This window comes from Copadichromis virginalis, linkage group LG15, assembly GCF_057382275.1.
Source record: "Copadichromis virginalis isolate Kocher_CV1m ecotype Utaka linkage group LG15, C_Virginalis_male_GT1.1, whole genome shotgun sequence".
Classification (NCBI taxonomy): domain Eukaryota; kingdom Metazoa; phylum Chordata; class Actinopteri; order Cichliformes; family Cichlidae; genus Copadichromis; species Copadichromis virginalis.
In genome coordinates, this window is record NC_140632.1 from 22,245,651 (window position 1) to 22,266,828 (window position 21,178).

Consider the following 21,178-nt stretch of genomic DNA (forward strand, 5'->3'; position numbering starts at 1 on the left):
TTAGTCATCAGGCAATGCCTATGGGCAAGTGACTGCACTCAGACCAAAGGGGGCTGAATAATTACACACACCCCACTTTGCAGTTATTTATTTGTGAAAAATGTTTGAAATCATGTATGATTTTCGTTCCACTTCTCACGTGTACACCACTTTGTGTTGGTCTTTCATGTGGAATTCCAATAAAATCGATTCATGTTTGTGGCTGTAATGTGACAAAATGTGGAAAAGTTCAAGGGGGCCGAATACTTTTGCAAGCCACTGTAGATGTTTTAAGGCTGTAAAATCCCTCACTACACACTTTATACACTTTTCTCAGACAGGCACTTTTCTCTCTTGTTTAAACACCCTCGAAGTTCAACCCTTCGTAGAAAAATAAGTCCAGTATTATGGAATGAAACCAAAGATTAAACCCTGTTTTCAGGTGCAGGACATGGGAATAGAGCAGCTGTGAGAGAATTCAATATTAATGAATCAATGGGACAGAAGTAGACGAAGCAAGAAGAACGAGTTGAGTAAAGTTTGACTTATCTGACTCTTTTGTTTCGTTTAATGCGCCTCATAACCTGGTGTGCCTTATGGTCCGAAAAATACGGTAACTTTTAGCTTCCTTTAGCATGTCAAAAGGTCCAACTTTTTGTGCGTTGGTTAGCATCTTCCTCTGCCTTTTGAGTGCTACCGCAGGTGCCTTTGACGGTACAGCACTTCAGAGTCACACTGCTAGCGATCGAAGATTTATGTAAATTTGACAAGCTGAACGCATTCTGTACTGTACAGGAGACATGGCACTAGGAGACTGATTGACAGTTGTTTACAGCCAATCAGGATGCCGAACACATTTGTGTGGGGGGGAAAAGAAAAGAAAAAGCATGCAAAATTGCAAAAAAAAAATCAGCGAAAGAGCAAGACCTTGAAAGGTAAACCCTGTTATGGCGAGGGACCACTGTAGATAAAATAAACTGATGGGGGTAAACAGGTAACATCATTGTGTTCTCTCACAGATCTCAGGATTGTACTTGTTGGGAAAACTGGAGTTGGGAAGAGTGCAGCAGGAAACACCATCTTAGGAAGAGATGCTTTTAAATCTGAGCTGACTTCTTCCTCAGTGACAGAAGTGTGTGAGAAAAAGATGGGAGAGTTTGGTGGCCTTAAACTGGCTGTAATTGATACACCAGGACTGGGTGACACAAAACAATCTGAAGAGCAGGTGAGGAGAGAGATTGCTCGATGCATGTCCTTTGCTGCTCCTGGGCCACATGTTTTTTTGGTTGTGCTCCAGCCAACCAGATTCACAAAAGAAGAACAAAAATCAGTGAAAATCATTCAGACAATATTTGGAAAAGAGGCATCACGTTACACCATGGTACTGTTTACCCATGGAGATGAGCTGAAGAAAAGACATTCCTCCATAGAAAAATTTATTAATGAGAATCCAGATCTCCGCCGCTTCATCAGTCAGTGTCACAGAAATCATCATGTTTTTGACAATGATGACAGAGATCCCTCTCAGCTTAAAGAGCTGCTGCTGAAGATCAGTGCAATGATTCAACTAAATGGAGGAGGCTTCTACACCAACGAAATGTTCCAAGAGGCCGAGAGAGCCATAAAACAAAAGATTAAAGAACTTCTGGAAAAATATCCAGACATGAATCTTGAAGAAGCAAGAAGAAAGGCAGAGGAAGACAACTCCTTTATTCAGGCTGTTCTAAAGGGTGTTGTTATTGGAGCTACTGCTGGAGGTCTAGGTTTAGCTGCTGCTGGTGCAGCCGCTGCTGGAGTTGCTGCTGCTGGAGCTGCTGCTGGAGCGGCTGTTGGAGTTGGAGTTGGAGCTGCTTTTGGAGCTGCTGTTGCAGCTGCATATGCCGGGGTTCCCAAACAAGATATATATTTCAGAGTGAAAGATGAAACAGGATGCAACATACAGTAAAACACAAAGGATTGCAGTAATTAGTTATATCATTCAAGCCCTATGAAAAATTTAGATAAACTTTAAACTATATTTCATAAATATTGTTTATTTTTCCTGTTCTGTCACCATATTATCTTTATCATAAGGCTGATTGCTGCTCAGATACAGATATAGATTAGCATCTTGTTTCATTAATTATTTTTATGATTTTTTTGTCTGCAGCCCTTGACATGTCCTTATGTTGTATGTCAGTAGAACACATTATCCACACTGAACCTTTTAATTATGTTCCTATATTCAAAAGCAATAACTGATTGATAACTGTGTGTGTGTGTGTGTGTGTGTGTGTGTGTGTGTGTGTGTGTGTGTGCGCGCGCGTGCGTGCGTGCGTGCGTGCGTGCGTGCGTGCGTGTGTGTGTGTGTGTGTGTGTCACTTTGTTTGCCACTGATGGACTCAAAGGTGATCAAAGCAAACAGGCTGGAACAGGCCGGACGTTTGGTCAAATGTGCCCCTCTGGATTATTAAGTCTAAAAAATGTTAAAGTGATCCTTTTAAAATAAATTACATCAAGAGAAAAAGCACATGCTGTCTGAAATGCTTTTTATTGTTATCTGCTGTTTATAAAATGAGCTATTATGTGCACAGGTGGTGAGCATACTGATACACTGGTGTAACGCCACCTGATGACCTGTGTTGTTTCAGGCTCACGCCTCAGGGTGGTGCTGGTGGGGCAGGAGAGAGTGGGGAAGAGTTCAGCGGGAAACACCATCCTGGGAAAGAAGGCGTTTGACTGTAAGATCAGTTCCAGCCCAGTGACTCTGTGTAGTCAGAAAGTAGAAGCTGATGTTCAGGGTCGCAGAATCTCTGTGGTCGATACTCCTGGACTCTTCAGCACTCGGTTGTCTATAAACATGGTGAAAGCAGAGATGTTAAAAGCACTCAAGCTGAGCTTTCCAGGTCCTCACATTTTCCTCCTCGTCCTCCAGCTCGGAAGATTCACCAAACAAGAGCAGGAAGGGCTGAAAAGCCTGCAGACAATGCTGAGTCCTGACGTTTCCAAACACACCATGGTCCTGTTCACATATGGAGACCGACTGAAAAACACCATCAACATAGAGAAGTTTGTCAGCAAAGACAACAACCTGAAGGAACTGCTTAAAAACTGCAGCGGTCTGTACCACGTGTTCAACAATGAAGAGATGGATGAGAGGCTCCAAGTCCACGAGCTGCTAGACAAAATAGACTCCATTACAGATGGAGGACATTTGTACTATCAGGGAAGCTTTGAGTCAGAGAGATCGATCAGGAGTTTCTATGTGTATTGCTGGGGTTTAACGCTCCGGGTTCTTAGACAAATTAATTACATGGGAATATTTAACATCATCCGTTTCATCTTCACATGGTGGGAGACACATTTCGAGTGAGATAAAACTGTAAAATGAGGCAGAGGAGAGAAAGAACACAGGATGACGGCTGAGAAACAAAGGACAAAAACAGGAGTATGTGACAGGAGGAATGTTTTCATCAGTTCTTGATACCCAGAGGTCACACATCCACAGATTTTGTTAAGCACATATCTAGATTAGAATCATAGCTGGGTGGAGTCTATTCCAAGTGACAGAGTTGTTGATGAAATCTGAAATAAACTGAGATAGACACAACCAGGTTGTCTTGATGAGTTGTATTTACCTTTGGGTCAAACAACAGCACTGAGAGATTAACAGTAGTCTGCATGTTTTTGACAAAGAGAGACTGTAAACCTAGATTAAAAAAGAAATAAGAAAGAAACAATTTATCTCTCAGAATCCCGGGTAATGACAGATATCTTGTACACAGACATGTGGTACATCTGTAAGATTACTGTCGCCAAGTAAGAGTAAGAAAACAGGTAAGAATAACCATTTAAAATCATCTAAATGACATTTTTGAAGAAATGTACTGTTTTTCTATTTTGATATCTACTTTTTCCTAAACTGATTTTTGTTCGTGTATTCATGTCACTCCTTTATATGCAATGTTTTATGTTGCTTGTATCTATGTAAGTGGAAGTAGCTTCAAACTGATATTAATAAGTAGCTCTTAATATCATTGCAAGGCAAGGCAAGTTTATTTGTATAGCACAATTCAACAACAAGGTGATTCAAAGTGCTTTACAGAGACATTAGAAACAAAAACAAATAAAAAGCATGATTTAAAATTTATTAAAACAAGCAAGCAAACAAACTAACTAAATAACAAACAAACAAACAAACAAAACAGTATGTAAAATCAAAACAGATAAAATCAGAACAATAGATAAAATCAGTAGTTAAAAATCAGTAGTTAAAATGTTAGTTTGAAATTTAAGCTTAAGGATTGCAATACAGGATTAGCCAATATTCATTATTAAGGAAGAAGATGCAGATCAATAAAACAGTAATTTGATGATGTAGCCCGAGTTGTGACATGTGCTGCCTCTTTTCCCCCTCTTATGTTAATTTGTTTTAAACAGAACATAAATCAGCAAACAGATTTCTCTTGTTTGTGTTATATTGTTTGCATGAACTGAAGAAGCATCTTAGATGAGAGTTGAACCATCTTTAAGGAATTTTACATCCAGTCGCTTTATTTCCAAGCTCCTTAGACTCTTGTTTACATTCTTTACCAGACTGGTGGATGTTTATCATTGTGGCTGTGGGTTTAGCACTCCTAATAGCTGTTGTGGTCATCATCATCATATACAAAAGAGTTAAGTGTCAGAATATTACCAAGCAGGATGGATTAACTTGAATTTTGTTTGTGGAAGCAAAAGTTGAGTCCTTGTCTTGTCTTGTCTTGTCTTGTCAGGGAAACCAGCAAAAATGGATACAAACACTGTGAGTTTTTAAAGTAGACTTATTAAATATTTATTACATTCTTTCTTTGTGGACCAAGTGCATGCTAACTTGACCTTTAATGCACTTATTTTCTGAAGTGACTTGGACAAGGTTGTCTACAAAATGAATAAACTGTAATGACAAATATACCTTTATAATCTCATTTTGTTGGGTAATAATCACTAAAAGCAGAGTAATGGATGCCCAAAGATCACAAAATGTAGACTTGTCAGATGGTATTGATGTGTGAGAATGCCATTTTGTTTTTTAAAGGTGTGTAATAATGAAAACGATGGAGCAGTAAACTGTGAAAATGTCTGCTCTTCTGATGGAGTTTGACTGACCGTGCTGCTTCTGTCAGACCCACTGACCAAAAACATCAATCAACTCTTGTTTTGTAGTTGGACAACCATGTTAACATTCATTTTATCTCTTAGTTAGAACACCTCTGTGCAAATTATTTTTTGTTCAGTTGTTAAAACCTATGTGTTCTTGTTATGGATAATTTTAGTTGACTCCAATGTTGAGGAGGTCTGAAAGGGATGATAGTGCTTTTTTGGAGCACCTGACCAGCTCCTCTTCAGCAATTTATTTTTTGCCTCTGTGGAGCTTTCATTGACATCGTGATTTCTTCAGAATGGGACTGGTAACACTGGCTATAACTCATGCTAGTTTGTCTTTATATCAACTATATCAGTAATAAATGTATCTGTTTTATGCTTTACATCTGTTCCTTTGCATCTCGTATTTGTTGATGAGCTTATTGGGCTTTGAATATTAGTGTACACACATAATGTAATATGCAAATAAAGAAATAAACAGTGTTGAATAGTCTCATCAGGATGCTTTCAGAAAGAAAACTTTCAGGGATCACTAAACAGGCAACACTCAAATGCAGGACTCGATCATAGAAGTTCAGGCCATTTATTTACATTAAATTAGAGTTCAAATAGAAGATCAACACTAGAGAAGTTCTTGGTTTCTACAAGTTAGTGTTTTCCACAAGTCCACACAGATTCTCTTCTAAGAACACAAACCAGCCCACTGCTCTCCAGCAAGAGTTTCTCCAGCAGAGAAACGAGCAGAGCAATCCAGCAAAGATGGAACAACTCCCTTTTAAATAAAAATAGAAGTGGAACATAAAATGAGGAAGTGACTAAGGAAGTGAAATGTTGGATTTTTCTAAGTAGAAGCACTATTTTAGTCTTACTGACCATAAGACTGATTGTAGCCTGAGGACTAATTTCTGGGGGGGATGCATCTGCCTATGGCCCAGTGGCTGACAGCGTGGACAACAACTTGCTCCTGAACACCGTAAAGACCAAGGAACTTGTTGCAGATGACATCCTGCCAGTCACCATCAACAGGGTCTGTATGGCAAGAGTCTCAGACTTCTGCTTCTTGGGAGTCAACAGCAGGAAGGACCAGACTTGCCAAACACACACTACTGAGGTTGTAAAGAAAGAAAGAAAGAAAGAAAGAAAGAAAGAAAGAAAGAAAGAAAGAAAGAAAGAAAGAAAGAAAGAAAGAAAGAAAGAAAGAAACTAGGGGAGACCGGGGATAGTTGTAATGTGGGTCAGTTGTAACACTTCCAATTTCTCCAATCAGGGCTAAGTTTCAAATGATGTGACTCATCCTGTGCATGCCCAATTCAGTTCTGCTATCACATGTGAAAAATCAGCACATTTTGTCAAACACAGACAATTTAACATGAAAAAAAGTAATTTGTATGCCAAAAAGTAAGTTTTTCTACTTTATTTCAATTTGTAATAGCATTATCTGCTTTGCAGTTAAACTCATCAAACTTAAATTATGTTATTTGTATGCCTATGGGGATATAATCTGTGTAGGTCTTTAGTGCTAATGTTTTAGCCGTTGGCTGTAATGTTAGCTAGTTCATGGCTATAGGAGTCTGGGTCAGTTGTAACAGCAACAGTCTGGGTCAGTTGTAACAATAATGCAGATGTTACAACTTACCACACTATTACTTTAACTTATATTAAACAAGTTGGGGCAACGACATCAGCAGAGAGACATTCACTGGTCGCATTTGTATATGCGGTTAATGCCATTGGCAACACAATTCCTCCACTGTTTGTGTTCCCACACATACATTATGCAGACCTCTGTGTCAGAGATGGACCAGTAGGAAGTACTGGTAGTGGAACTAAATCAGGATGGGTGCAAGAAACAGATTTCCTCATCTTTCTGAAGCACTTTGCAAACCACACCAAGGTAAGCCATGATAAAAAGTAATGGAATTGCGATGCTGGTGAACAACTACATTTTTTCAGCTTCATTGTTATGTTTAAAATTGGTGCAAGAGTTGTAGGTTATAATGCCCACTGAGCCAATGAGGCCAAACTCAAGGAAAACCAACCAAAATTAATGAAATATTCAGTTGCAGAAAATTCCATAACTTGTCTTTTTTGGGGGGTTGGAATATGTTCAAAAGCTAGATGTCTGCATTCTGTCACAAACACACAGAGCTACATAAATGGATGTAAGTGCATTCATGTGTTGAATAAACAAAGATTACATGTTAATGTTTTGTTAGTACCCTTATTTCATTGTGTTACATTTCACCCCAGGATATGTTACAACTAACCCAGACTATGGGGTTAATTGTAACATTTCACTCTTCGTGTTTGAGACCATACCATGCAATGGGTAATTGTGCTGCAGAGAAAATAGCTGCACTATTTAATAGCAGAGACATGTAAATACTTTGCATTACATTTTGAATCCACTACCTTAAAAGAGCTCCAATTTACAGACAGAAATGTCAAAAATGTTACAACTATCCCCGGTCTCCCCTACTTTCTGAGGGTTCTCAGACAGAACAACATCCCTGAGAAACTGTTGGTGTCCTCTTATAGCTGCCGGGGGCCGGTCCGTGAGTCATTTGGTACCTAGCCGCGAGAGTTGAGACTCAGGTGTGAAGTTTATGGTTTTCATGGTTTTTATCAGTTTTATCATTATTACTTTTTTTTAATCATTTTTATCTGGGTTTCCCTGGGTCTTTCCCTGTGTGTTATGAATAAATCTTCTTTTTTTTGGTACCGGTACTGGTTTTATTTTGTTGTGTTTATCCTCGACACCTTAAAGGCCAGTCCGTGAAAATATTGTCGGACATAAACCGGTCCGTGTCACAAAAAAGGTTGGAGACCGCTGTCCTAGCAGATAGTCAGCTGTCCTCTCCCCTCACTTGAAAAATTGCACAGCTCCCATTGTCTCAAGAACATTAATCGAATCCTTCAAGACCCAGCTCACCCTGGTCATGTACTGTTTGAATGTCTACCTGAAACTAACAGACTAAGCAACAGATTTTATCCCCAAGCAAGCCATCACCATGCTGAACACTACTGAATTAGGCAATCAGATCCAATACAGCTTTCATGTACAATGTAACATTGTTACAACACAATCTCAGGTTTACACATTTGATGCTACGGTTACCACTGGTCTTTACATCAGCACCAGCAAACAAGGTAAATCATTGAGAACACAGTCTTGATCACTGTCATCAGCATGGATTCTGTTGTTTAATAAACACTGAAGCAATATGCAATATGAGTTTGCACAAGACAGAATGTCACACTGCACAATGTAATGTCATTGCTGGTACAAGTACATATTTCTATATATGGCAGTGGACAGGAAGTGTGCTGTGGCTTCAGTGGAGATAAACCTCTACAGCACATATTTTAATATCCTGTAGATTTACTCTAATTTACCTCAATTAAAGTAAGTAAGACTGCTGTCTCAGTTTGGTTAAAGAAGGATGTATGTTCATTTTTTCTTTCATATCTACACGTTTGTAAAAACTAAGGGAATACATATGACCTATCAACATTAAAAATAACCACAGCGTGAATGAAGAGGAGACAGGAAGTAAAGAAGATAGACATTTGTCTTTGACAAGTACAACAGAGTTCGCAAGTTGCAGTTGTGACAAGATGAACAAAAGGCGATGATTGATCACAAATTATTCAACATTTCTCTGTTTTTGTTGCTTCTTTATTCAGGTAAGGTAACCTTTACAAATACTCTAAAACATAATTTTTACTTAATATCAACAACAAATTTTAAAAATACATTTTCAGATCTGAAAATAAACAAAGACACTGCATATTAGAGTAAAGACTTTATTTTAGTCCAGTCTCATTATTTATATTTCTTTACTTTTTAAATCAACAGTAATTGCACAAAATGATGCGATTTATGCGAAATATGAGAACTGTTTAGGTAAACCACCCTAAAAAATTTTTTATTTCATGTATTAAACCACAAAAAGCATATAAAGTGCTTTGAGAACTCAGAGTAGAAAAACGCTATATAAGAACTAGCCCATTTACCATTTGATATAATATATTTTTGGCCACTGTGACCCATGGGACACTGTTTTCCCTACTCAGCATTTCTACTTCAAACCAGGCTCACAGTGCATTATGCATAATGCGACTGTAGGAAAGGAAGATCTACATGTACCTACAAGTATTAAAATGTTTGGGGGGGGTGCTTCTGTTTAAAGGTAAAGATACATTTAACATGTAACAAATTTTTTCCAACTTCTTTTCAGATTTACTTTATTCTGAAATCTTTATGTAGACAGCTGTGCTTTTGTTACAGCAAAACTGAGTTTGGTGCACACATTTTTTCTGTGCACAAGAATGTAAATTATCTGCATTTGCACAAGTAATGGTAATATTTTTGTTTCTCTTTCATGTTCTCAGGAGCACTTAGTGAAGATCTTTCGCTTGCCTTCACTGTCAGAGATGGAGATAAAGTCACTTTGCCTTGTAAAAATCGGTTCAACATTCATCACAACTGTGACACTATCACCTGGATCTTCAGAGATTCAAGAGGCACACCAGCAGTAGAGCTGGTTAATCTTGGACAAATCAAAGAAGAAGCCAAATCAGACAGACTGAGTGTTACAGCAGAATGCTCACTGGTTATAAAGAAGGTCACAGCTGAGGATGTTGGTCGTTACACCTGCAGACAGTTTAGAGGTAATCCAGGGAGACAGCAAGGTCCAGATGCTGTGGTTTATCTGTCTGTTGTTGTCAGTAAGTATTTACACCACAATATATTTTAGTTCAAGTGGTGTCATTGGAACAGCATATTTTCATTATATATGAAAATAAATATGTGTTCTTGCTTCGTTTTTCTCTTGCAATTCATCTTCACCAGTGACCGAAAAGAAGAACGCTGATGAGGTGACTTTAAGCTGCTCTGTGTTGACATTTGATCGGTGTAGACACAAAGTGAAGTGGATCCATAACAGAAGAGATCTGGATAGAGATTACTCAAATTTAAAAACATCACAGTCTTCCTGCTCTGCTACTGTGACATTTCTGAACCTTACATATGGTCACATATCAAGTTCTGACTTTAAGTGTAGCTTAAAAAGAACAGAAAATAACAAAGAGCAGCTTTTTACCTTCAGCCATCATTCATCAGGTAAGAAACCAGGAGAGGTTCTGAAGAGCTTATTAAATGAATTCACATTATTTTGTCTAAATACCTAAGATATTATCTTGTTTTATTAATCTGAAGATTTAATCGACTGAATATACAGAAAGTTTTCTAATGAAAGGGCCACTGAATTTTGTTTTTTGTTCAGGTGAAGAAACAAATACAGCAACAACAGTTAAATTAGACACAATGACTACAATAAAAGTGCTGGAAATGGATGGTTCAACAAACTTACCAGGTAATGTCAACAATATTCTGTATCAATTTTTCAGCAAAGTCTTTTTCTTTCTGAATTTTAGGAGAAAATGTTAGTTGTTGTTAGTGAATGAGCAAAGTTTAATCAAAAGTCATTAAGACTGGTGTTAGTAATGACTTCATTTATGGGTTTTAATTTACAATATTACATATACAAAGCAAACTCTTACAGCTTCCTAATGAGTAGTTGCCAGAGTTTTGTTTCTTTGTTCAGATGAAGATACATAAACAAATCATTTAACTGTTATAGAACATACAGAATGAAAGATCCTTTCGATTTTATTCTTTTGTTTTTGGTGAAGAAATATATGCAGCAGCAACAATTAAATTGGAAATAATGACTGAATCTGGCATTAAAGGAGGTCTGACAACAAAACAGCTGGAAATCATGAATGGTTTGAGAAAATTACCAGGTAATGACAACAATATCTCTCTCTTTCTACAACTTCAGTAAATATTAAAGGCATGCTCTGATATTTCAGATGATGTACTTAAACATACATTTAAAATATACTTTTCATGTTTTCACTCTCTTCCCAGACTTGTCCTGGTACAGGCTTGCCATTGTGGCCCTGGGTTTAGTAGCACTTATAGCAGCTGTTGTTGTCGTCAGCATCTGGATAAGAGCTGGTGGGATTTATTCACATATAAACAGAAAGGTTGATAAACCTGGATTCTGTTTGTGGAAGTTAAAGTTGACTCCTTATTTTCTATTTTTTAGGGAAAAAAGCACAGATGGATGAAAACATGGTGAGTTTATTAATCAGAATGAAACAGATAATTTTAGATTTTTTCCTTCATTTGTGCCACGAGAACAACAAAACAGCACGACACATTAGGACAAGACAGATAATAAATAGAAAATTAAGCTGGAATGTCTGCAATAAAACAACCTTTCCCAATAACACAAACATGTCGGATTATACAGAAATTTTAGAGCTCACAGTTCTCCTCATGAAGAGGCGGCACTCATCAGGATCAAAACACTAATTCATGGCAAACCTGATAAAAGCTCACATAAGGATCAATGAATATCCATATCTATGCCATATATATATATATATATATATATATATATATACACATATTTGCCTGTTTGTTTCAGGAACAGAATTTAAACTCTGCAGTAACTTCGTCTGCTCCAGGAACCATTCAGGAATCTGTGAGATCAAACATGTATTTGTTCACTTATATGTTGAATCTGCATTTTATACATTACTGAGCAGTCTTTATGTTGTCTTCACTGTGCAGGCTGATCTTCAAGATGTTGTTCTCTACGCCTCCCTCAGCTACACTGAGACCACCTACAGCTGTCCAGGTCTTCAGGTAATTTGATTGTTAAGGTGGCGGGGTTTCTCCTCCTACTGATCCCTGTCGGTAGTTACTGCTTACCCATTGGTTTTAGGGCACATGGCTGGAAGATCTGGCGTAGTTATTGACCTGTCTCCTGGAGTATCCTCTGGTGCAACACGTTCTCACTCTTTAAGCAGAGGAACCCTGGCCAAGCATCCATATATAGTAAGGAGTAAGAACCTTGTTGCAGGGCGTGGTCTGCAGTGCCGCTGCAGGGGTGGTGGATGCACCTGAGTGGCAACACACCTCGCCAATTTAAAGTGTGGGCTAACTCCTGTCGTGGTTGTTGGTGTGTCAGGCTGTGCGCAAAGAAACTGCAGCTAAGGGTTTGTACAGCAACCAATGAATAAAGATAATGCAAAGCATGTTCATGTAGTGGGGTCTGCTGTGGTTACATTCCTAGACGGCCGGCCTCTGGCTCAAAGCTTTTCAGTGAAGTGAAAATATTGAACATGGACATTTTTGTGTTTTTCTGAAATAGTTATGTTATGGTGTGCAAGAGGAAATTATTTATGTTTGATTTAAAGAAAAACCCTTGGGAAATTTTGACAAAAATTTTACATTTCATCGAGAGGCTAGTAATTTTGTCCTTATCTGTTCATATGTAAAAACAAAAAATATTAAAATAAAAAGAAATTGGCTCACAAGAGGAGCCGTAAAGTAAATGTGTTTGTAACAAAAAGTTTGTTAAAGCTCCCAGACAGGGCAGGTTAGGAAACAAAAAGGAAAAAAAGAAAAAAGCTGTGTATTCTTTTTCAGGCTCCCCGTAAAGACGATGAAGAAGGTGAAGCTTTGACCTACATTATATGTTCAGTCTCTTCTCCTGGACCTGCTCCCAGCAACCTCTATGCTAACATCAACAAACCAAAAGACTAAAAAACAGGAAAAAACACAGAATCTCTTTTTCTTTGATAACTTCTTCTTTCTTTCCATTCTTGTGTAATGAAAGAGGGTTTCTGTTTTGTTAAAGTTCCCAGGATTTAACAACAGTGATAATATAATCTGTATTTTAATTTTTAATTTCTAACCCAGAATGTTGCACTATATTTTTTCATAGATTGTTTATTGCTTTATCAGTGTACATATATGTGTTTGTATATCTGCAGTTTAGGCCTGATGATTTTATGATATTAAAAAGTGTTTTTCCATTATGTAAAATCTCAAGCAGCCAATAAAGGCTCCAGCACGTGAGTTTTATTGTCATGGTACTGGGTCTCTGACCCAGTGTTTTTGTTGGTTTTAGTTATGTTCTTTGTTTATTGTAGTTCATGTATAGGTTTCCTGTTACTTTGCCTTCCCTGTGTCCCGTGTCTAGTTACCCTTGTCTCCATGTTCCTTCTGCCTCCCCAGTGAGTTGTGTCTTTTGTCACTCCTGTCTCTCTGCTCCGTGTTCAGTTTGTTCAGTGTCAAGTCAGCGTCTTTGTGTTATATTTCCTGTTACTGTGACGTTCCCTTGTCTCATGTCAGTGTTTGTGGTTTTGCTTTGGTCTTTTCATGTTTGATTACTCCCACCTGCACCTTGCTCTTGTGTCTCATTCCCTCGTTATCCCTCAGTGTATTTAAGCCCTGTGTTTTCCTTGTTCTGTGTTGTGTTGTACGGTGTGTGTTTACCTGTGTGCACCTCTCTGTGTGCTTAGTAGGGATGGGTATCGTTTAGGTTTTATCCGATACCGGTGCCAAATCGGTACTTTTGAAATGGTGCCGGTGCTTAAACGGTGCTCGAACTGGTGCTTAAAGAATGGAGAACACAAAATTGGTCCAAAAACCTCTCATGTTCAGCTGGTTTTTTTTGTAAAAAGATAACAATGTTAGCCTTTTCTGCAGCTATGTGGCATATATGGCATCACTCTTGGCTGGAAGCAGTGCTTAAACAATGGAAAAAACACAAACTTTGTCCAAAACCTCTCATGTTTAGCTGTTTCCCACTTTTTCTTTGGTCATTTTAGCCTTTTTGGCCAGGGTGAAGGGAGTATCTGCCATCAAACAAGAAGACAGCCGCATGCAGCTATGATGATGTTTGCTAGTTCACCTTACATGCATTAATGTAATAACGTGGTTAGCCTACTCAACGTAAATTAGCTACTCACGCAGAGAAGAACGGCTGCTGCTGCATCATCATCCTCATCATTTCTGCTACACTGGCAGGGCTAGGGGCCAGGACTCTATTCTTCGGGTTTTTGGGGGATGTTGCTCCGGGTCCGATAACTGGCACCCCACCCGACGTGCACGGTGTGAGGTCTCGCAGCAAGCTATCAAATACGGCGCATTTCTGGGCTTTTAAAAAAAACGCTATGTGTCGCCAGCTGTTTAATTCTTGGTGTTACCTCCTTTGACAGTATCACAGTATCAGCTTAAAGCACTTGTTGCAGGCTGCTGAGTTTGCATATTTTGCTGTGAAGTACAGCCAGACTTTTGACCGCTTCGCCTTGGACATTTTTAATCTGTAGCTCTGCTCTAACAGAACGTACGTACCTGGCCCCGCCTACTATCCTCGGAAACGTAAAATGATTGGCTAGAAGTGTATCACAGCTCAGGAAAAAAAAGCACCGAAATAAAGCACCGAAATGTGCGCTGCTTTTCGGTCTGGTTACTACCGTTTATGTCAGAACCGGTGCCATCATGGCACCGGACACCGGTACCCATCCCTAGTGCTTAGTTTATTTTTCCAGTGTAGTTTTGTATTGTTTCTCCCAGCCAGCAAATAAAGCTGTGTTTTTTTGAGTTTGCTCTTTGCCTCTGTGAGTCTGCATTTGGGTCTTCTCTTACCAGCACACAGCTAGTTCATGACATTTATTGTTATATTTTGTTTATTTTAAATAAAAATTGGTATATATATATATATATATATATATATATATATATATATATATATATATATATGCAAATTCATTGCCTCAAGCAAATAAGCAATGTTTGCTTAAGATAACTACATTAGGACAACTTATCCATTCATGAATTACATTTTTGTCATATTTTATATTTGTATTTTGAAAACAGTAGCGATGTCAGCTACCATTTCACACACTTCACATGGGATTTTGTTGGTTGAAGGACCCTAATAGACTCTAGAATTGTCACCATAAGCGCTGCCTGTCTGTTTCGTATGAGCATAACAGTTCAGGCTCGGCTGTGTTGCATGTGCGTCAAGAAAGAAGCAAGCATGAAGAAAAAGGAAGTGTACCTAATAAAAGAAGGAGGAAAGGAACAAGGTTTATCTGGCAAAAAATAATACATTGGGAAATAAAAATTAGCAGAAAAAACTTGTAAGATTTCATTTGATTTTTCTGATTCTAAATGTTTGGTATTGACATCCAAACCATTATAAAGGCCAAAATATAATCTCAGTAAACAGATGAGTAGATTAATAAGTGTAAGTAAAAGCAATAATAATCTGCCATTAAATGTTTTTATTTTCCATAGTTTGTTCCAATAACGGTATAAATTTGTCTTTCTTTTTTTCCACAGTGATTAATTTGCCTTGTTGCCATTTTTATTGACTTCAGCAACATTGTGCAGGGGAATTAGAGCATCCATTTGCTGTTGCTATATGTGAAGCTAGCCTTAAAGGCAACTGATGACGGGCTTTCTGTCTCCCATTCAGTTATCCACTCATCTCTCTTAAAGTAGAACAATCTTGACTCAGGATAAAGAAAGAAAAACTCCAGATGTGTGAACGGCACCTCCTCACGACACATCCCCACGTTAACAGTACATCAATCTGACTCCGCTCCCTAAAAGATCATCGACTGCGCTTCAGCTTCTCAGTTAAGCTTGTATGTAGTGAAAAATCTACCGTCTACAGTGGTGAGTGATTATATTAAACAAGGGTTTAAAGATTGTGTGTACTTTTTATAAAGAGGGTTAAGAAGTGGATGTCAATGTTATGTGACATGAACAAGTTTCCATTAGAGCACTGAAATACCAGCTGTTTCGATATTAAATTTGCCTTTAGGAATTAATCTGTAAGTGCTTGAAATGTAAGCTTTATTTAACGTTGTTTTGTTGTTGTTTTTTCCTAAAAGAATTATCCGGATTTTAACATACGGATAAAAGGCACTACTGTTCAACGGAAATCTTCATTTTGTGGGCTATTTACTGTGGCATCATTTAATTTGAGTTTTAGTGGGAATTTTTTGTATTTAACTTACGTTAAAAATGGTCAAAGTAACTTACTCTTTTTAACGATATTTGAAATGGTCGCTAGCAGTTATGTTCTCGCCACTGCCTGTTACCATTATGGGTGTAAAGTATGGAGGACCACAAGAGCCACACACATTGAAATAAAGGATTCTACTTAAATGATGAATTGTAGAACAAATTCTGCATCTGTGAATTCATTTTAACTAATTTAACCCTCTGGGGTCGCGGGACGCGTCAAAATCACATGACCAGTTTAAGAGGACACAGCTACAAGATGCAGCACGTCAGAGTCTCCATTTCAACTTGGGTCGAAAGTGCAGACTTCAAGCTATATACCAGTTTACCATGTCAGCCAATCAAAAAAAAAATGATAAGGCAACATGTGACATTTGGTTGTTTAGGGAGAAGGGGAAGTTTTTAGGGGTGACACCCGCAACGGACAGCGGGCGAGCGAAAGAAAGAGAGAGAGCGAGTTTTCATATGTGAGACATTAGTGACGTTTAGCGTGTTTGGAGGCTAGAGTTAGTTTACCTGCTCTGTTATGGTAACTGTCTTGATTAAATAATATTTTTATATTTTTAAAAGCATATAAATTAACAAAAACATTAAAGAGTGTTTGAGAACGTTTATCCAGCCATGATTTGAAAGCATATAGCCCACATTTTAACAGACTGGTGTAGCAGTGAAGATGTTTAATCTGCAGTGAAAGTAATATAATAAAAGTCACATGTTGTACCAGCTGTTCCAGTGAAAGGTTTGTCCCATTAGCTTGTCTATATACCTTTTCAGTTACATTTCATCAAACAGTCCTGAGAATCCACACAAATGATCTTTTTATATATTACAGTCCAAAGTGAATGCAGATGGTCTCCTGCAGCTTTAAAATATCTAAAGGACACTGAGTGTGGAAACGATCTGTGTTTCTCTTTTTGGTCATCATTAAGTGCTAAAAATTCTGCTGCTGATGTACTCACATTCCTACTAAAAGACTTCCCTTTTTCTTCTCAGAGGAAAAACTATTTCAGAAATGCAATGAGGAACCAACACGTGTTAGAGCTAGAAAGAAAACATCTTATCTGTTACAGCTTGGACATCAACAGCAGATAGTTGTCCTCTTCACCTGGCCCTCTATATCAGCATAATATTAGCATAAATCACAGGAAGTGGACACAGCATCTCTACAAGAAGGACTATTTCAGAGATTAATTTTTAATGTGAGAAACAGGAAGGAGAAAGACGGAGAATGGCTGAATTCAGGTGGATTCAAATGTTTTCATCAGTGATACTAATGCTTCAATTGTCAGGTAAGAATATTTAAACGTTTATAAATGAGATTACAAAAGCTTAGTTTGTTGACATTATTGATTTTATTCTTTTCTTCACAGCAGCAGCAGCTGACTACTCTGAGTTTATTATCAGGGATGAAGGTGAGGTCACTTTGTCATGTGAAAATGTGACAGATGATCAAGATAAATGTGACAGAACTACCTGGCTCTTAAGTCAGTCAAATAGAGCCGTAGTAACACTGTTTGAAAACGGGAAGATTCACCAAGGGGTCAAAAATAAATCAGACAGACTGAGTGTTACAGCAAAATGTTCTCTGGTTATAAAGAAGCTCACAGCTGAGGATGTTGGTCAGTACACCTGCAGAAGGTTCAACAAATCAGGACAAAAAGAAGGTTCAGACTCTGTAGCTGAGCTGTCTGTTGTTAACCGTGAGTATTTCCATCATAATGTTTTCAGATTATTAGAACATCAAACTGAAACATTACAATAACTATAACTACAGTGATGATTACTGTAAATGTTATTCTTGTTCTCTCTTTTTTAACAGTAACTGAATATAAGGATGATGACACAGTGACATTGAAGTGCTCTGTGTCCACATATAAAGAATGTAAATACACTGTGAAGTGGCTCTATGGTAACAAAGACCTGAGGATGTCACAGTCTGCCTGCAGTGTGACCTTTGCAACATCTGATCATATTTACACATCCAAGAACTCTGAGATGTTGAAGTGCCAAGTAGCACATGGTGGAAACGTGCAGGAGTTTATCTTCAGTCAATCTTCTGGTCAGAGAAGGGATACGTAAACATTTCAGTCCTTACAATAACTTCATCCTGTTATAAACAAACAAAGAACTTTTTTGGGGATATGATCATAGAAAAAGTGCTTGTATGATTGGGTGAATAAGGCGAGTTGTATAAAGCGCTTTGAAGTCAGGTAAAGTAGAAAAGCACTGCAAAAGAAGCACAATTTAACAGACTGCAGAAGCCCGCTCCTACCAACAGTCAGCGTTGGATTCTTATACACGATACACTTACTTCACTTCAGCAAGTTCCCAAAAATAAGCTGTAAAAGAAAACATCCTGTGGAGATGTATTAATGGAAAGAAGGAAAAGGGGAAGTCAGCTTAATGAGGCTGCTGTTCATTTTCTGTTCCAGTTTATAAAAAAGCTTATTTTTTAAAAAACATTTCTGTCAGTGAAATAACATTATAACCAGAACAATATTTCTTTGTTGGTCATTTTAAGCAAATACAATGATCTTAACCGAGTAATTTTATACAACCTAAAACACATTTGATTTTTATACATCAGGATTTTAAAAAGACAAGAACCTGCAGACATAATGTGTTTAATGTTTTTCTTTTTCTTCAGGTGTGTGGAAGTTTATTGTTGTAGCGCTGGGGTTAACAGTACTCATAATGAGTGCTTTCATAGGCATCATATGGAAGAGAGTTAAAGGTGAGAGCTTTCACAAGACTGAGCTTTCATCACCAGGGAGACTGCAGAAACCAGGATGGACTTTCATTCTAAAAGCTTGAATTGATTTTTCTCTTTTTCAGAACACAAATCACAGATGAATGAAAATGCTGTGAGTTATAACACTTTCATGCTATATACGAGTAATCAGTCTTTCTTACTGATGTGATTATAGTCTGCTGTGTTTATGAGGCTTCTTTGTCTGTTTTATTTGTTCCAGGAACTCAGTTTAAACCCTGCAGTGACTCTGTCTGCTCCAGGAACCATTCAGGACTCTGTGAGCTCAAATACTTACTCACCACTAGGGATGGGTATCGTTTAGGTTTTATCCGATACCGGTGCCAAATCAGTACTTTTGAAACGGTGCCGGTGCTCAAACGGTGCTCAAACCAGTGCTTAAAGAATGGAGAACACAAAATTGGTCCAAAAACCTCTCATGTTCAGCTGGTTTTTTGTAAAAAGATAACAATGTTAGCCTTTTCTGCAGCTATGGGGCATATATGGTATCACTCTTGGCTGGAAGCAGTGCTTAAACAATGGAAAAAACACAAACTTTATCCAAAAACCTCTCATGTTTAGCTGTTTCCCTCTTTTTCTTTGGTCATTTTAGCCTTTTTGGCCAGAGTGAAGGGAGCATCTGCCATCAAACAAGAAGACAGCCGCATGTAGCTACGATGGTGTTTGCTAGTTCACCTTACATGCATTAATGTAATAACGTGGTTAGCCTACTCAGCATAAATTACACACGAACAACATTAAGCTACTCACGCAGAGACGAACGGCTGCTGCTGCTGCCATCATCATCCTCATCATTTCTGCTACACTGGCAGTGCTAGGGGCCAGGACTCTACTCTTCGTGTTTTTTGGGGATGTTGCTAACTCCGGGTCTGATAACAGGCACCACACCCACAGTAGATGTGCTCGGTGTGAGGTCTCGCAGCAAGCTATCAAATACAGCGCATTTCTGGCCTTTTAAAAAAAAAACGCTATGCGTCGCCAGGTATTTCATCGGATTTGATGTGTTACTTCCTTTGACAGTATCACAGTATCAGCTTAAAGCACTTGTTGCTGCTGAGTTTGCATATTTTGCTGTGAAGTACAGCCAGACTTTTGACCGCTTCGCCTTGGACATTTTTAATCTGTAGCTCTGCTCTAAAAGAATGTACGTACCTGGGCCCGCCTACTATCCTCGGAAACGTAAAATGATTGGCTAGAAGTGTATCACAGCTCAGGAAAAAAAAAGCACCGAAATAAAGCACCGAAATGTGCGCTGCTTTTCGGTCTGGTTACTACCGTTTATGACAGAACCAGTGCCATCATGGCACCGGACACCGGTACCCATCCCTACTCACCACTTGTATTTGTTCTCCCATATGTTGAATCTAAGCATTACTGAGCAGTCTCTATGTTGTCGTATCTGTGCAGGCTGAATCTGAATACGCTGTTCCCTATTCCTCCATCAGCTACACTAACAACACCACCAGTAAAGCTCAGGTAAGCTGTCCTGTTGGTTATTCAGGTGATGTCAGTTAATAACAATAAAAATTCCCATGAAAGAGCAAGGTAAATGTTGATATCTGAGTGTTAAGAATAAATATTAAGATTATAATACTATTATCATATCTGCCTTACCCTACATTATTATGGTCTTAATTATTTTGTTTTTTGTGTATTCACTTTCAGGTTGTAGGTCAAGATGATGATGATGAAGATGATGACACAGTGACCTACATCACCATGAAAAGTCACATCACTTCTGCTGCACCCTCCAGTGATCCCAGCAGCCTCTATGCTGCCGTTAACAAACCAGTGAGAGACACGTGTTGACGAAACAGCTACAGCTCATACAAGCTTTCTTACGTTACACTGGTTATGGTTGCGCTCAGGCCCTTTTCAACCTGTTATTTGTATCAGATTGTGTAAAAATGTTTCTAATAGGCTTAAGTTCTCCATGTTTAACAAAAAGGATATTATACTGCTCATTTACATTTCTAACACAGAATGTTGCACTATGTTTTATCCATAAATTGTCTCCAGTTTGACAAAGTTCAGAATTTATTACTGTAGCAATCCCTTTATCCAGAAGGGGGTGCTGTATATTCATTATAACAAAATGTGAAGCAGTGGAAGAAATGATCTAACATCCTCAGACATAATAAAAGTCACATGTTACATCAGCTGTTTCTGCTTGCAGTCATTTAAACATCTATATCTCAGAACTGTTTGAGTGTGTGTTTCAAAGCTGAATTAGTTAATTATTCCGTATTCAACAATATAGAATCGCAATGGAAAACAACAAACTTCATTTTTACATTGGGCTATACATCCTGTGATTAACACTCCTCTAAATCCCTGTGCTTTGTGAAAATAATCTCTTTGGGATTTATGATTTGTTCGTCTCTGTAAACTTTTCGATTGGA

The 21,178-nt window shown here is 38.2% G+C and overlaps 3 protein-coding genes across 3 annotated transcripts; all 3 read left to right on the forward strand.

The window, feature by feature from the left end:
- Nucleotides 1-955: 955 nt before the first annotated feature.
- On the forward strand, nt 956-5,586 carry LOC146692405 (GTPase IMAP family member 8-like; the record flags this gene model as incomplete). The annotated part of the gene is made up of 2 exons (XM_085433420.1): nt 956-1,593; nt 2,617-5,586. Coding segments are annotated over 2 exons (1,353 nt in total), but the record flags the coding sequence as incomplete, so codon positions are not given.
- A 3,126-nt stretch (nt 5,587-8,712) lies between these two features.
- Nucleotides 8,713-13,033, forward strand: LOC146692406 (uncharacterized). Its single transcript, XM_085431146.1, has 10 exons — nt 8,713-8,790; nt 9,499-9,834; nt 9,959-10,228; nt 10,392-10,481; nt 10,801-10,911; nt 11,039-11,128; nt 11,220-11,248; nt 11,604-11,660; nt 11,750-11,824; nt 12,611-13,033. The coding sequence occupies exons 1-10, from the start codon at nt 8,736-8,738 to the stop codon at nt 12,725-12,727; spliced, it is 1,230 nt and encodes a 409-aa protein (XP_085287272.1). The 5' UTR covers nt 8,713-8,735; the 3' UTR covers nt 12,728-13,033.
- A 4,013-nt stretch (nt 13,034-17,046) lies between these two features.
- Nucleotides 17,047-20,914, forward strand: LOC146692407 (uncharacterized). Its single transcript, XM_085432489.1, has 8 exons — nt 17,047-17,295; nt 17,377-17,706; nt 17,826-18,065; nt 18,654-18,740; nt 18,842-18,870; nt 18,979-19,035; nt 20,184-20,252; nt 20,442-20,914. Exons 1-8 carry the CDS (start codon nt 17,235-17,237, stop codon nt 20,583-20,585), a joined length of 1,017 nt encoding a protein of 338 aa, XP_085288615.1. The 5' UTR covers nt 17,047-17,234; the 3' UTR covers nt 20,586-20,914.
- The last annotated feature ends 264 nt before the right edge of the window (nt 20,915-21,178 follow it).